This window comes from Thamnophis elegans, chromosome 7 (genome assembly GCF_009769535.1).
Source record: "Thamnophis elegans isolate rThaEle1 chromosome 7, rThaEle1.pri, whole genome shotgun sequence".
Classification (NCBI taxonomy): domain Eukaryota; kingdom Metazoa; phylum Chordata; class Lepidosauria; order Squamata; family Colubridae; genus Thamnophis; species Thamnophis elegans.
In genome coordinates this window covers 13,837,652-13,852,329 of record NC_045547.1, presented here as the reverse complement: position 1 = coordinate 13,852,329, position 14,678 = coordinate 13,837,652, and the positions used below count along the sequence as shown (strand labels likewise).

The following is a 14,678-nucleotide window of genomic DNA, read 5'->3' as shown; positions in this document are numbered from 1 at the left end:
TACAATCATAAATCATAAGATACAATCATAAATCATAAGATACAATCATAAATCATAAGATACAATCATGAATCATAAGATACAATCATGAATCATAAGATACAATCATAAATCATAAGATACAATCATGAATCATAAGGTACAATCATAAATCATAAGGTACAATCATGAATCATAAGATACAATCATGAATCATAAGATACAATCATAAATCATAAGATACAATCATAAATCATAAGATACAATCTTGAATCATAAGATACAATCATAAATCATAAGATACAATCATGAATCATAAGGTACAATCATAAATCATAAGATACAATCATGAATCATAAGATACAATCATGAATCATAAGATACAATCATAAATCATAAGATACAATCATGAATCATAAGATACCAGTAGGAGAAGATATTAGGTAAGATGAGAAGATGCAAAAGTTGAGAAGATGAAAAGATGAGAACAACAGCAATGCTGCCGTTAAACAATACAATAGTATTTAAACTTATATACTTACACACTTTAGGTAGTATACAATGTCAGCATATTGGTCCTAACAATCTGAGTCCTCATTTTACAGACCTTGGAAGGATGGAAAGCTGAGTAAACCTTGAGCCCCATTAAAATTGAACTACAGACTGTGGGCAGAGTTTGCCTGTAATACTGCACCACTAGGGCTCCATGTTGGTCTTAGTAGCTTAACACCAGGGTTTTGAATTGGACTTGTGTGCTTACTGGGAGCAGGTAACATCCTCTCTAATAAAGGAGCTGAGGTGGCACAGTGGTTAGAGTGCAGTACTGCAGGCCACTTCAGCTGATTGTTAGCTGCAGTTCGGCAGTTCAAATCTCACCGGCTCAAGGTTGACTCAGCCTTCCATCCTTCCGAGGTGGGTGAAATGAGGACTTAGACTGTGGGGGCAATATGCTGACTCTGTAAACCACTTAGAGAGGGCTGAAAGCTCTATGAAACGGTATATAAGTCTAACTGCTATTGCTATTGCTATTGCTAAAGGAACATTCAACAACTTCTGAATCTGGTGACCCACAGCCTTTCATCCTCCCATCTGAAGGACCCAATCCTGGAAAACAATTACTAATCCAAAAGAATTTGGGAGATGTTGCCTCACTCTCTATCCAAGTACTGTGCAATCCAGAGAAAAAACTAAGGAATTTTCTCAGCAAGGACTTGCACAAACCTGGCATCATTGCTTAAAAATGGTTTCTCTATTCTGCAAAAACTATATAGTTACTGTAACTTTCAACATGACCACAGCTTCAGAGGCTCCATTAGCATTTAATGGTTCTCTATCTCTGTAGAAGTGTCCCAAAGGTCCACATATTGAGCAGAAAGTGATTTAACCATAGTAGAGGACCAGTGGTGGGTTTCAAAAATTGTTCGAACCTACTCTGTGGGTGTGGCATCCTTTGTGGGAGTGGCTTGCTGCCCATGTGACTGGATGGGAGTGGCTTGCCGCCCATGTGACTGGATATGAAGATGCCGACGACATTTGTCAGAACCACCTTAAATTACCTCACACACAGCACTGGCATGCATAAGAATATGATGTAAACTTGTTTTTTAAGAGGCATCTTTGGTTTGCAATAAAACAACTTCAACACACACAATGTTCTGATTGCACCACAAACGCAGTAGTCATCCTTACCTTTCACGGAGGCACTGAGTTTTATAAATATGAGCATGATAGTGTAGAATAATCATATCCAAGGACCAGTGGTGGGTTTCAAAAAATTTTGGAACCTCTTCTGTAGGTGTGGCCTGCTTTCCGGGTCCACTGGTGGAACCTCTTCTAACCGGTTTGGTAGATTTGACAAACCGGTTCTACCGAATAGGTGCAAACTGGTAGGAACCCACCTCTGTAGAGGATCATAACATTTTCCACCTTCATATCTTGCATCAGTTGGTCTGAGGTAAAAATGAGGTCTAGCCAGAGACTGCATCTACTCAATATGTCAGGCCTAAGATCACCCAGAAACCAGTGGTTGCTATGGAGGCCATGAAACCTGGCCAGTTTATCCTAAATGAACACAGCAACCAAGAAAACAGAAAACCAGACTTCTATTCCTTCCTTGGTGTTTCCCCTTTTAGCCAGCATCAGTTCTGAGTTGCCTCCTTCCTCATTTCCCTAATTGGCTAATAAAAGGTGAAATGGAGCAACCATGATATGATGTGTGAATGAACTCAGCAGGGTCTAATCAGGCACAATTACAAACAGCACTGACCCAGCAAATGCATCCTCAGCAGTAACACAGTATATAAACACGACCAGACAATAATCATTTTCTGCTTGGTCTGAGAAACTTTGCTAACATTGGTTGCCAATACAAGACAGAACGGTAGATCAAGTTATTCCTCCCCTCCTTTTTTTTAACTGACTTAAATCTACTAGGAAAATCAGTTTCATAAATCAAATACAAAAAAATATATGTGAGAGATGCCTAAATGTTGAAAGGATGAGACCCTGAAATAAGCCACCCTTTTCAAAGTAAGCTGCTTTTAACTGAGTTTAATCTGAATTGGTGAACATCACTAGATCTACCATGCTGGTCTGCTTCTCTTTGCTACGGATTTTTGCAGCCCTCCTATGGTAGGTTACAAGATCATAGGAAGTTTAAGTTTAAGTTTAAGTTTTATTTTATTTATATGCCGCCCTATTCCCTAAAAGGGACTCAGGGTGGCGAACAACTTAAATGGGAAGGGGAAACATACAAGTACAAAATAAACATATTAAAATGACCAACAACCACACCTGTCGAGAGGGGAGGGGAGCTCATCAACCCCAGGCCTGCCGACATAGCCAGGTTTTAACGGCTTTTCGGAAAGCAGGGAGAGAGGTGAGGGTCCGAATCTCCGCGGGGAGTTCGTTCCAAAGGGCTGGAGCAGCCACAGAGAAGGCCCTCCCCGAGGTCGTAGCCAGATGGCATTGGCTGGTGGATGGAACCCGGAGGAGGCCGGCCCTGTGTGATCTAATGGGTCTTTGGGAGGTAATTGGCAGCAGGCAGTCTCTCAAGTACCCAGGTCCAATACCATGAAGGGCTTTATAAGTAATAACTAGCACCTTGAAGCGTATCCGGAGACCAATTGGAAGCCAGTGCAGCTCGCAGAGGATAGGTGTAACGTGGGTGTATCGAGGTACACCCACAATCGCTCACGCAGCCGCGTTCTGGACCAGGAATACCATGTTGTTATTCAAAGCATTGATTTACACTGAATACTAAGTTCTGAGTCCCTGCTGAGATAGCTACAGGATGCCATTGTGCCAATATATTGGGGGTACCTGCTGAGTTCCAAATGCAGCTATGTTGCCTTTTTTAAAAAAGGATCTTTCATTACAAATTGAGAAGCTAGCATCCTGTAAAACAATGCACGGCCTTGAACATTGCCTTCATTTCCAAGAATGGAAATGTGCTCTACATGGGGCAGCCCTTGAAGAGTATTCGGCGACTTCAGCTTGTCCAGAATGCAGCCGCGTGAGCGATCGTGGGTGCACCTCGGTTCACCCACATAACACCTATCCTCCGCGAGCTGCACTGGCTGCCTATTGGTCTCTGGATACGCTTCAAGGTGCTAGTCGTCACTTATAAAGCCCTTCATGGTATTGGACCTGGGTACTTGAGAGACCGCCTGCTGCCAATTACCTCCAACAGACCAATTAGATCCCACAGATTAGGCCTCCTCCGAATTCCATCCGCCAGCCAGTGCCGACTGGCGACTACCCGGAGGAGAGCCTTCTCTGTGGCTGCTCCGACCCTCTGGAACGAACTCCCCGTGGAGATTCGAACCCTCACCACCCTCCAGGCCTTCCGCATAGCCCTTAAAACCTGGCTGTTCCGACAGGCCTGGGGCTAAAGAATCGTTGCCCCTATCTCGAATGGTATGATTGTTGCGCTTTTAAATTATGTATTGTTTTGTGTTGTTGTCAAATTGTCTGTATCCCCCTTCCCTTGTTTGAGTTGTGAGCCGCCCTGAGTCCCCTTGGGGAAAAGGGCGGCATACAAATGAAATAAACAAACAAACAAACAAGAATGATTCCAGGTTCTGGGGCCAATCTTGAAAGTAAAAATGAGAGCAAGCTTTGGAAATAGGACTACCACATTAATGAGTGTTTGGTACCCAGAGCATGCATTTAACTTCCAAATGGTTACAACCACCAGAGAGTTCAAAGACCTTTGTGCTAAATCATTGTGGCACTTTATCGGACTCTGGCTTAGCACATTGTGTGAAATTAGCTACTGTGGTTTCCAAAACATGGTTTATAACAGTGTTTCTCAACCTTGGCAACTTGAAGATGTCTGGACTTCAACTCCCAGAATTCCCCAGCCAGCATTCGCTGGCTGGGGAATTCTGGGAGTTGAAGTCCAGACATCTTCAAGTTGCCAAGGTTGAGAAACACTGGTTTATAATTTACCTGAGATGTGAACAGAGCTAATTGTGATATATTCAAGAAAACATGTCCAAACAAACCATGGCTGAAAATATGAGGTCATCACATCAGGCGAGACATGGTTTAAGAAGGGTTTATCCAAACCAACCATTATTATCTGGGCTATGTAACATGCTGTTATAAACCATGTTTTATACATTAGGCAGACTGGGGTCACATAGCACATTAAACCCAAACTGAACAAACTGCATTATAATTCAAACCAATGTATGAATCCAACCCTTATTGCTTTTATTATGAATTGTTCAGTTGATGGTATTATGAGGAGAGGTCAAATTGTCTTGAAGAGATCTTCCCATATGCTTGCTTTGCTCACCGATTGGTTATCCAAGAGCTAGCAATACTGTCATTGGTCCTCTGCTCTGTCAGTTGGAGGGCTTGGTCTTCATCTGATGAATAAATAACCTGAAATTGGAGCTGGTTAATTTACTCTACAAGAGTTTCTGTGAAGAGCTGAAGATTCCCTTGAAACTTCCTACTCAGAAAATGTAAGTGGTTTCCAATTTTTTTTTAGAATTGTATTTATGCTGTTAAGAAGAATGTGTTCATGTATAACACCAGGGATGATATTGGCAATGTGAACAAGGAATGCTAGTTTCACTTTCTCCTTTATCTCCAGAGTTTCTAAAAGTGAATTCATGGAACATTTATAAGCCATCATGTAGCCTGCTTTTTAGTGTAGTAAAGCCAATTTTATTCAATATTTTTTATTAAAAAAAACCCAACTTTACATGTTTGCATTTTATCATTAAATTTTACCAGGTTACATTTTTATACTCTAATGTAACATAAGGCTACATGTATTTTAGATGACTTCTATATAGAACAATTCACCATATTTTGCCTTGGAAATGTAAAAGCAGTGTAGCTTAATCAACAGCTGTGGTGGCCTAAAGGTGGAGCTCTTGCCTCAAATCAGGAAGTTGTGAGTTCAATCCTAAGTAGAGTCAGATGTAGGGTCTCCTGCTTGGGCAGGGGGGGTTAGACTAGATGACCTACAAGGTCCCATCCAACTTTGTTACTTCATGAAGCAAGGTTGCAACTCATGAAGGGAATCCCTTCTTAGATTCCTGCCTTGTGATAACCCATGTTTTAATTAACTCTATACAATAAGCCATAATTTCTGGGTTCCTACCCAAAGCTAAATTATAAAATACGATTTCCAAGGCACAATTGCAAGCTTCTATAAGTCAAAACAATTGTGGCTTAATAAGTAAGAAGACTTTCTGATTGGGTTCACCCATCACTTTAAGCTACAATCTGGGTTAATTGGTTTTTCCTTAAAATGGGGAAGCTACAGACAATTTATTTAATTCCCGAAGTTGCTGGAAAGAAAGTTCTATTTAAAAAAATGCTGGAAAAAAAGTATGATGTGCAATAATAAGCTTATCATTTGTTCTCCTTTAGCAGGTCTCACACGCAATCATGTCTTTGCTTCCTCTGCATCTCCTGCTTGGGAAAAGCTACTGTTGCCCATTTCAATGGAGGCAAAGTGGAGCAAGCACTATAGAGAAGGAGCACCATCAATGTTTCTTGAGAGTTACAGGTACCACTAAGGGATATTTTTGTTCTTCTAGGCTAGAATATCCAGTGACTCCCGGAAATAATGAAGAACAGCCTTCAGTTATGGAGAATAATGAAACGCAGCAGGTAAGTTTGTTCTCAGCGAGTCTAAACTAATGAATAATATCAGTAGACATCTGCATGTAATTTAGATAGGATAATAAAATTGCAGGGCCAATTTAGACTTGAATGCCAAGTAATATTTAATGCAATAGAAACAGAATGTTTTATATAGAGCCATGCTATTTAATTTTAATTAAAGATAATTAAATTAAATTAATTAATTTTCCCCAGCCCTGCTTTTTTTTAAGTAGAATTCCTCAATCCATCATTCAAAAGCCAGGGATTTTTTTTTTGTACCAAAGTCTCCATGAACGTGAAATGCTTCCAAAACACACAGAGCAGCCTATTCCACCCTTGAAATAATTGAAACATGATTGACTGCTTGGTATCTTAATGGTTTGACATTTTACATCCTATAAAATGTAGAGCGAGGACCAGTTTGGTGTAATGGTTAAGTCACCACTATAAGGAACCCAGGATAGCAGAAGTTCTAGTCCTCATTTATGCACAAAGCCAATGGGGTAGAGGATGGGGACTTGCTTTACACTTCCAAAAACTTGCCAAGGTTTTGCCAAGTTCCAGAGATTAATCTAGGTGGTCACCAGGAATAAGATACTGATTCAAAGGCGCCTGGGCTGCAAAACTTAAGGCAACCACTAGATGGCAGTGAAAATAGAAGACTTAAGTTTGGCGCTCTTCTGAATTTTTGGGAAGCCTGTATCTGAGCCTTCCAATATGCAAGGCGGAAGGGATGGCCAGTCCTAGATGTGTTTTTCTGACCTGGAATGTCAGCAGTTTTTCTAGGAATTGTCTATTGTTCTTCCATTCTACAATGAGAACTTTCCTAACTTCCTGTCCTAGAAGGTACTAAACCTAATGCTAGCAGACAAAGCTTATTTGAATCCCTGGCATTGCCATCTATAAATAAGGGGGGCTTTTCCTTGGAATTAATGGATAGTCTGCCTTTTGGGTTGGGGGCATATTTTAGCATGTTGAGAACAAGGAATGGGCACACTCACAAAATGGCTACCCCCGGAAGATTGCCTTCTCATAAAAATACCTGCTATGGGGTGAGTGTGGCTGATCTCTCTCTGGGGTATTTTTATGTGGTGCAAAAGGATACTTCATAAAAGTAACATTTGGAGTTTTCCTTGTAGCGTGCCAGCTTTCTGTTTTAATCTTAATTTCTATTTAACTTCCTAAATCTTTACATTTTCTTTTCCTTTTATTAAAAGAAAAAGGTCATGTGGACAAAAAGACTCGTAAGATACCCAAGTACAGAGTATGAGGACATATTGATTCCAATGGGCATTATGTGCTCTGTGACTTATTTTTTTTCTTTTTGTGCTACTCTAAGTTGAGTATCGAGGCAGAGAACAATCGGTTGGGTAACTGTGATTTAATTATCAAATCCTGAAGTATAACAAATTTAGATAGCTGCTTGGTATAACAATCTACATATTGTATGTTTTTGGTGCCTATGCCAAACAAATGCTAAAATGTTGTGAATGACCCAGTGCGGTTGGGGAGAAAGATTATCCAAAGGTACTGCTAACACAATTGCGTCCGAACCAACCCTCATCTTTTGGGTGCCTTGTTTGATTTTGGATCACAACTTCCAGAACTTTCCGCTAAGAAAGGTTGTTTAGTCATGTAAGGCTGTGAGTTATATTCCCAACACATACGGAGGATACTCAAGGAAACTTTGTCTCTAAAGCAGGGGTCTCCAACCTTGGCAACTTTAAGCCTGGCGGACTTCAACTCCCAGAATTGACGTCCTCCAGGCTTGAAGGTTGTCAAGGTTGGAGACCCCTGCTCTATAGGTATTAGCTGTAGTCACATTTGAATATTGGGTTTATTTACTAACCTTCCCTCCTCTCATATCCCAAAGGATGTTCTTTCAAGAGCTACCAACCTACCTCTTGTCAGCTCCACTTATGAAATGGCAGCTTCGGCTTATACCTCGACTAAGGAGAATCACCCCTATGTTAAAGTTGTCTTGGATTTGACAGAGAAGAGCGTGAAGCATGTCTCCGAGGTGGCTATGAGTAGTGCTCAACCTTTTCTGAGTAAGCTTGAGCCCCAAGGTAAGGCACTGCCTTCATTCTCAAGATTTTTGTAGTAGAACAAGACAGCAAGACTTTGGGGCACCTCACAGCAATGGTAGGATTCAGCTAGTTTGCACCTATTCGGGAGAACCGGTTGGTAACTTACTAAGTAGTTCAGAGAAGCGATTGTTGGAAGAAATCTCCTTTTGTTTTTTTCCATTTTGCAGGGCTAATCCTGTAAGGAAGGCAGGAAGGAAACATTCTGGTGTTGTTTCTAGCCTAATCTTTCTTGCCCTGCTTACAGCAACTGCCTCTCCGGTTAACCCTTATTACATTGTACCAATGTATACATTGGTCATTAGGGCAGAGAACCGGTTGTTAAATTATTTGAATCCCACCACTGCCTCATAGGCTTATTTTCACTGTAGGTTTTGGGACTGGTTCACATATGTAAAGATTGTGAGGAATTCTACCTTAGTGGTCTGTTTGCTGAAATCTTGCATATATCCCAACAGTGAGAGCAATAACCCAGAAAAGTAGTTGACTCTTCTTCATTGGGAGGTCTTCCAGGGCAGATTAGATAGCCCCCTTTTAAATACCTGAAGGTAGAACAGGAAGCAATGGGTGGAAACTAATCAAGGAGAGAAGCAACTTCGAACTAAGGAGAAATTTCCTGACAGTTAGAACAATTAATCAGTGGAACAACTTGCCTCCAGAAGTTGTGAATGCTCCAACACTGGACATTTTTAAGAAGATGTTGGATAACCATTTGTCTGAAGTGGTGTAGGGTTTCCTACCTGAGCAGGGGGTTGGACTAGAAGACCTCCAAGGTCTCTTCCAACTCTGTTATTCTATTCTAGTCCTATTCTATTCTAATGTGGATTTGTGCACTGAGCAGAAGTGAGACATGGGAGCTTCAGTGATCCTTTCCAACTCTAGGATCTGGTTATCTCTTCCTTTCTTCTCACTCCTGCTCAATAGGGAGACTGTCCCAGAGAATCTCTATTTACCGATTGCTATTGTCATTGCTGTCATTTCAATAATGTACCGGAATTGCTATAATACTATATAAATGTGTGTTAGAATGTGGCCTTTCTGGAAAGGATGGGCAATATACAAATCTCAAGATAAAAAGGAATATCTACCTTTTACAGAAATAATTTTCTGTAAAGGGCAACATACCTTGATTTGCAGAGGTCTATATCATGACATATTTAAATGGAATGCAATGAGGGGAGAAGGAAGATTCAGTTTGATTAGAATTCTAAAAATAGTTAATCCTTTTGGGATGTTATGTCAAAAGACTTGCAGCTTGTAAGCTAAAGACTGCCTTTCTGTAGTTTCCGTAGCCAGCCACTATGCCTCCAAGGGATTGGATAAGCTGGAGGAGAACCTGCCCTTCCTCCATCAGACAGCTGACCAGGTAAACAGAGCTTCTTATCTTTACTTCTGCCTTTTAATCTCGTTGATGGGGGATAAATCTGGTGCCCTCTAGAGGTTTGGTGGTGCAACTCCAATATTTCATTCATTTCATTTTCATTTTATTATATTTATATGCTGCCCTTTTCCCCCGAAGGGGACTCAGGGCGGCTAACAAATCAAATCAGGGAAGGGGGGGTACAGACAAAAAATAAAAAATGAAACATAACAATACATAATTTAAAAACACACAACAGTCATACCATTCGAGACGGGGGCAACAGCTCTTTAGCCCCAGGCCTGTTGGAACAGCCAGGTTTTAACGGCTTTGCGGAAGGCCTGGAGGGTGGTGAGGGTTCGAATCTCCACGGGGAGTTCGTTCCAAAGGGTCGGAGCAGCCACAGAGAAGGCTCTCCTCCGGGTAGTCGCCAGTCGACACTGGCCGGCGGATGGAATTCGGAGGAGGCCTAATCTGTGGGATCTAATCGGTCTAGTGGAGATAATTGGCATGCCAATATGTCTTAAAATCGCTTTATATTGGCAATAGTAATCCAATGTTTTTATTTCTGATTCAAGAGCATGAAGAGAAAAAAAAAAAATCCAAAAATGGGATATAAAATTAGAAGCCACTTGATTAGGGGATGAAAACGTGTGTAAAATCTGATTTCAGCATTGTATTGATTTATTTGATCTGATACAGTGTTTCTCAACCTTGGCAACTTGAAGATGTCTGGACTTCAAGTCCCAGAATTCCCCAGCCAGCATTCGCGAATGCTGGCTGGGGAATTCTGGGACTTGAAGTCCAGACATCTTCAAGTTGCCAAGGTTGAGAAACACTGATCTGATAGCTTAGAACAGAGCACAGTAGCTGGGGGAGTGAATGGAGTCTAAAAAGCAATAGAAGGGACATATTGCTTGTTTTCCAAATATAGATTCTGACTTTTTGCCTACCCAGAGTCATTCTTAAGAAAACAATGGTTAGAGCTACCTTACTTCCAGTTCCCAAGGCACTGAATGTTGCTTCTGTTCTTCAATGGTATCTCTCTAGGTTATTTCTGAAACACAGGAACTGGTGTCCTCCAAAGTAGCAGATGCCAAAGACGCCATAGCCAAAGCTGTCCAAGATGGCAAAGAGATGTTCATAGACACGAAAATGGGTAAACTCGCCATCAGTGGGGTAGAAGCAGTACTGGAGAAATCGGGAGAATTGTTGGATCACTATCTGCCAATGACGGATGAAGAACTTGGTAAGCAAGGAGTTTTACCCCAACATCTCCAGTCTGGTGCCGGTGAGATCATAGGAATTTAGCATTTGCAATACTCACAGTCTCACTCAATTATCTTGTGTGAATATTGCCATACCTTTGGAAAAGAAAATGGCTTCCATGCGTCAAAGCCTGAGCAGGCGTTTCAAAGGAGTAACCTGTCTTTAACTATATGTTCCACAGCTCAAATAGCACAATCTGCACCAGAAGGGGTCCCCCTGCCACCTGAATCCCAAGGTTATTTTGTGAAACTTGGTTCCCTGTCAACTAAACTCCAGCATCGGGCCTACCGGTATGCTGTGGTAAAAATGGAGGCAGCCAGGGAAAACATCCAGAATACATTCAGCCAGTTACGTCAATCCATTGGGCAGGTAGGAGAATTCACCTCCAAACCTATTTTTTTTTAAAAAATTGAATATGGAATGAAATGTCTCACCCCTCCTTAACTATGTTCCCTTTGTGATATAAGTAACTCATGCTATTGGGGCATAGGAACAGTAAGTAGCAATAGCAATAGCACTTAGACTTACATACCACTTTACAATGCTTCACAGCCCTCTCTAAGCGGTTTACAGAGTCAACCTATTCCCCCCCAACAATCTGGGTCCTCATTTTACTCACCTCGGAAGGATGGAAGGCTGAGTCAACCTTGAGCCTGATGAGATTCGATCTGCCAAATTGCAGGCAGCCAGCAGTCAGCAGAAGTAGCCTGCAGTACTGCACTCTAGCCACTGCACCACCGTGGCTCAAGTACACAGAACACATGTTTTTCTGCCAGATCAATATAATATTGAAGGAACTTGTGTGTGACACATCTAAAAAGGAGCTTAGACATTTGGGGTGCACTGAGACACAAGCTAGCCTATGTTTTGGTCTTCTCACCCTGCTATATGTACGGGAAATGATTCATTTAAATGGAAACAAGAAAGCAAAAGGCAAGCTGTGCTAGAAAGATGATGGAATGGGGTGCTTAAGATTCTAAACTTAAATTTTCTTACAACAAAATGCCTTGTATTTTTTTAAAAAAAATTTTTTTTATCTTTAGCCAATATTGGTATTTTTGTGAATTGTTCAAGGCGAACCGTGGTTGCGAGATCACATTCAAAGAGAAAAAGCAGTGAAAAGGCAAACATGCATCTGTTTGCATTTAAGTTGGGAGTGGAGACTCCAACTGATAAACACGTGCATTATTTATTTTGTGCTTTGAGACATTTGCAAGGGGAGATGGATAGCTTGCTCCGGTCATTATCTTTCTGATGGCAAAGCAAAATTGTATTGCTCTAAACAAATCTGTACTAAAACGATTCCTTGATTTGTCCACCAGATAGAACATACCACGCAAGATATCCTTCAGATACCCCAGGAAGAAATGGAAAAGTTCCAGCAGGTACGGCTGGATTTAAAGTCACAGGGAGACCCAAGGAAACATGAGCTCTTGATGTAATAACTGTAGAGCCATTCTTGAGAAGCTAAAATATCTACCCATTCCTTTTCACAGATGGAATATCATACCTTGGCCACGAGTTACCACATCACTGAACAACTGCAGATTGCATACATCAACTTGATGGGAAGCATCCAAGGTCTGCCTTCTACATTTCAGCAGAATATTGAGTCAGCTCTCCATAGTATTGAGGAACTACAAGCTACCGTTACCGGGGCCCAATCTTTCAAAGATCTTTCTAGCAACCTTTTGATTCAGAGCAAGAAGACAGCCATCATGGCCCAGAAGTACGTAGATGATATCCTGGACTATGTGGGGCAGAACATTCCATTATCCTGGCTTGTGGGACCTTTTGTTCCTGCCCTCAAGAATACCTCCACTGAGCCAGATCCTGCAAAATCTAATGAAAGGGAAGTGGAAACTGTGAAACCAGAAGCTCCAGAGGAAGCTCAGCGTCTTAGTATTTAGTCCAGAGGGTGGCATGCTACTCCTGAGATACAAAGGGGAGTGTACAAAAGAAGTTGTGGATTCTCAGTGGTGGGGAAAAATTGAAACTAACACGATTGAAATATTCGTGTCTTCCAAGTTGTATCATGGAGTTGGGAGCTCAATTATTTCAACAAGATACATGTTAGTTGATTTTCCCAAGGGCTTCACTTTGAGAAATAAAACAACCGATTCATGTTGTATTATAACTTGATTTTTAAGCTTCCCAGCCCAGGTATACTGAGTAGCACCACTGTAACTGTTTTTGACTCTTTGATTTGAAATAAATGTCATTGCACAAAAAATATAGGCAATTGTTTGAAGTTTGTTTCAGAGTCTTGCTATAGATAATCCATGCTTCGGGGTAGTGATTTTTTTGCAGTATTCTGCAATCTTGACTTACACAATACAATACAATAGCAGAGTTGGAAGGGACCTTGGAGGTCTTCTAGTCCAACCCCTTGCCTAGGCAGGAAACCCTATACCGTTTCAGACAAATGTCTATCCAACATCATCTTAAAAGACTTCCAGTGTTGGGGCCTTCTATTCCTGCCAGCTTGGTGTCATCTGCAGATTTGATGAGTTCCCCATTTATTCCCTCATCCAAATTCTTGATGCAGATGTTGAAGAGTACTGGGCCCAAAACAGAGCCTTGGGGTGCTCCACTGCATACTTCCCTCCATGAAGATGCAGTTCCATTGAGGACTACATGTTGAGTGCGGTTGGTCAGCCAGTTACAAATCCATCTGGTGGTGATGCTGTCTAACCCACATACTTCTACTTTAGTAGTAGGTTATGGTCTACCTTATCAAATGCCTTACTGAAGTCCAAATAAACTATATCGAGGGCATTCCTCCGGTCCATAATTTTGTCACATTATCAAAGAATGCAATAAGATTAGTCTGGCATGATCTGTTTTTGGCAAACACATGTTGGCTTTTGGCTATTAGTTTGAAACTTCACAAGGACACTATATATTTATGCACTGAAAGAGAAGAGACAGTTCCATTGGTTAATTGTTCTTACTGTCAGGGAATTTCTCCTTAATTCTAGGTTGGATCTCTCTGAAAAGTTTCCAAATTTTTGTTGGACACTTATCAAGTCTCCAATTATTCTTCAGTTTCCAAATCAGAACTGATTCTAGGCCATAATTTCAATATCTAACTGGGCCAAGTGGGTTTTCTTTTCTCATATTTTAATATTGTAAGTCTCAGTTGAAAGTCCAGCTTGTTTTAGAATCTAACATTCTAAGGTTAAGGAGGAGTGAAGGTTGACTCAACTGGCCATTAAATAAAAGAATAAATATTCTTTATTCTAAATATTTAGATGCCCGGTGACCACAGGGGAAAATTAGTTTCTGGGCAAGAATAACCATCAGTGCAATTGTCTCCAAAGAATTTTAGCCAGATTTCTCAACTGCTTTGCAGATTTTAAGATAATTTTCCTGTTCTCCCTACTTTTTGTAAGCTTGGCTTTTACTACCTTGATATCAGTGGTGAAATTCATTTTTTTTTTACTATCTGTTCTGTGGTGTGGCAGGGGGAGGATACTGCAAAATCACTATTCCCACCACATTCCAGGGGAAGGATACTGCAAAATCTCCATTCCCACCCCACTCTGGGCCCAGTCGGAAGTGGCATTTGCCAATTCTCCAAATTACTCAATATTTCTGCTGCTGGTTCTCCAGAACCTGTCAGAACCTGCTGAATTTCACCCCTGGGTAGGATACATATGTATGGTGATCTCATGAGTCTATAATCTATAAATTATGTCAACTGGTGATTTTGAGACAGTAGTCAGACAGATGTTTTAATATATCCTAAGCATCCCATCTTAAACCATGCATAAATAACAGGAAAAATGATTGTGAAGTCCTAAGCAGTTGCCACTCAAAGATATCAACTGCATGCTGGAATTCTTTGA

At 41.0% G+C, this 14,678-nt stretch overlaps 1 protein-coding gene across 1 annotated transcript; it reads left to right on the top strand.

Moving 5' to 3' along the window:
• The first annotated feature begins 2,563 nt into the window (after positions 1 to 2,563).
• On the top strand, positions 2,564 to 12,737 carry LOC116511231 (perilipin-3-like). The gene is made up of 8 exons (XM_032221102.1): positions 2,564 to 2,610; positions 6,045 to 6,117; positions 7,970 to 8,180; positions 9,482 to 9,564; positions 10,609 to 10,807; positions 11,009 to 11,196; positions 12,150 to 12,212; positions 12,324 to 12,737. The coding sequence occupies exons 1-8, from the start codon at positions 2,564 to 2,566 to the stop codon at positions 12,735 to 12,737; spliced, it is 1,278 nt and encodes a 425-aa protein (XP_032076993.1).
• The last annotated feature ends 1,941 nt before the right edge of the window (positions 12,738 to 14,678 follow it).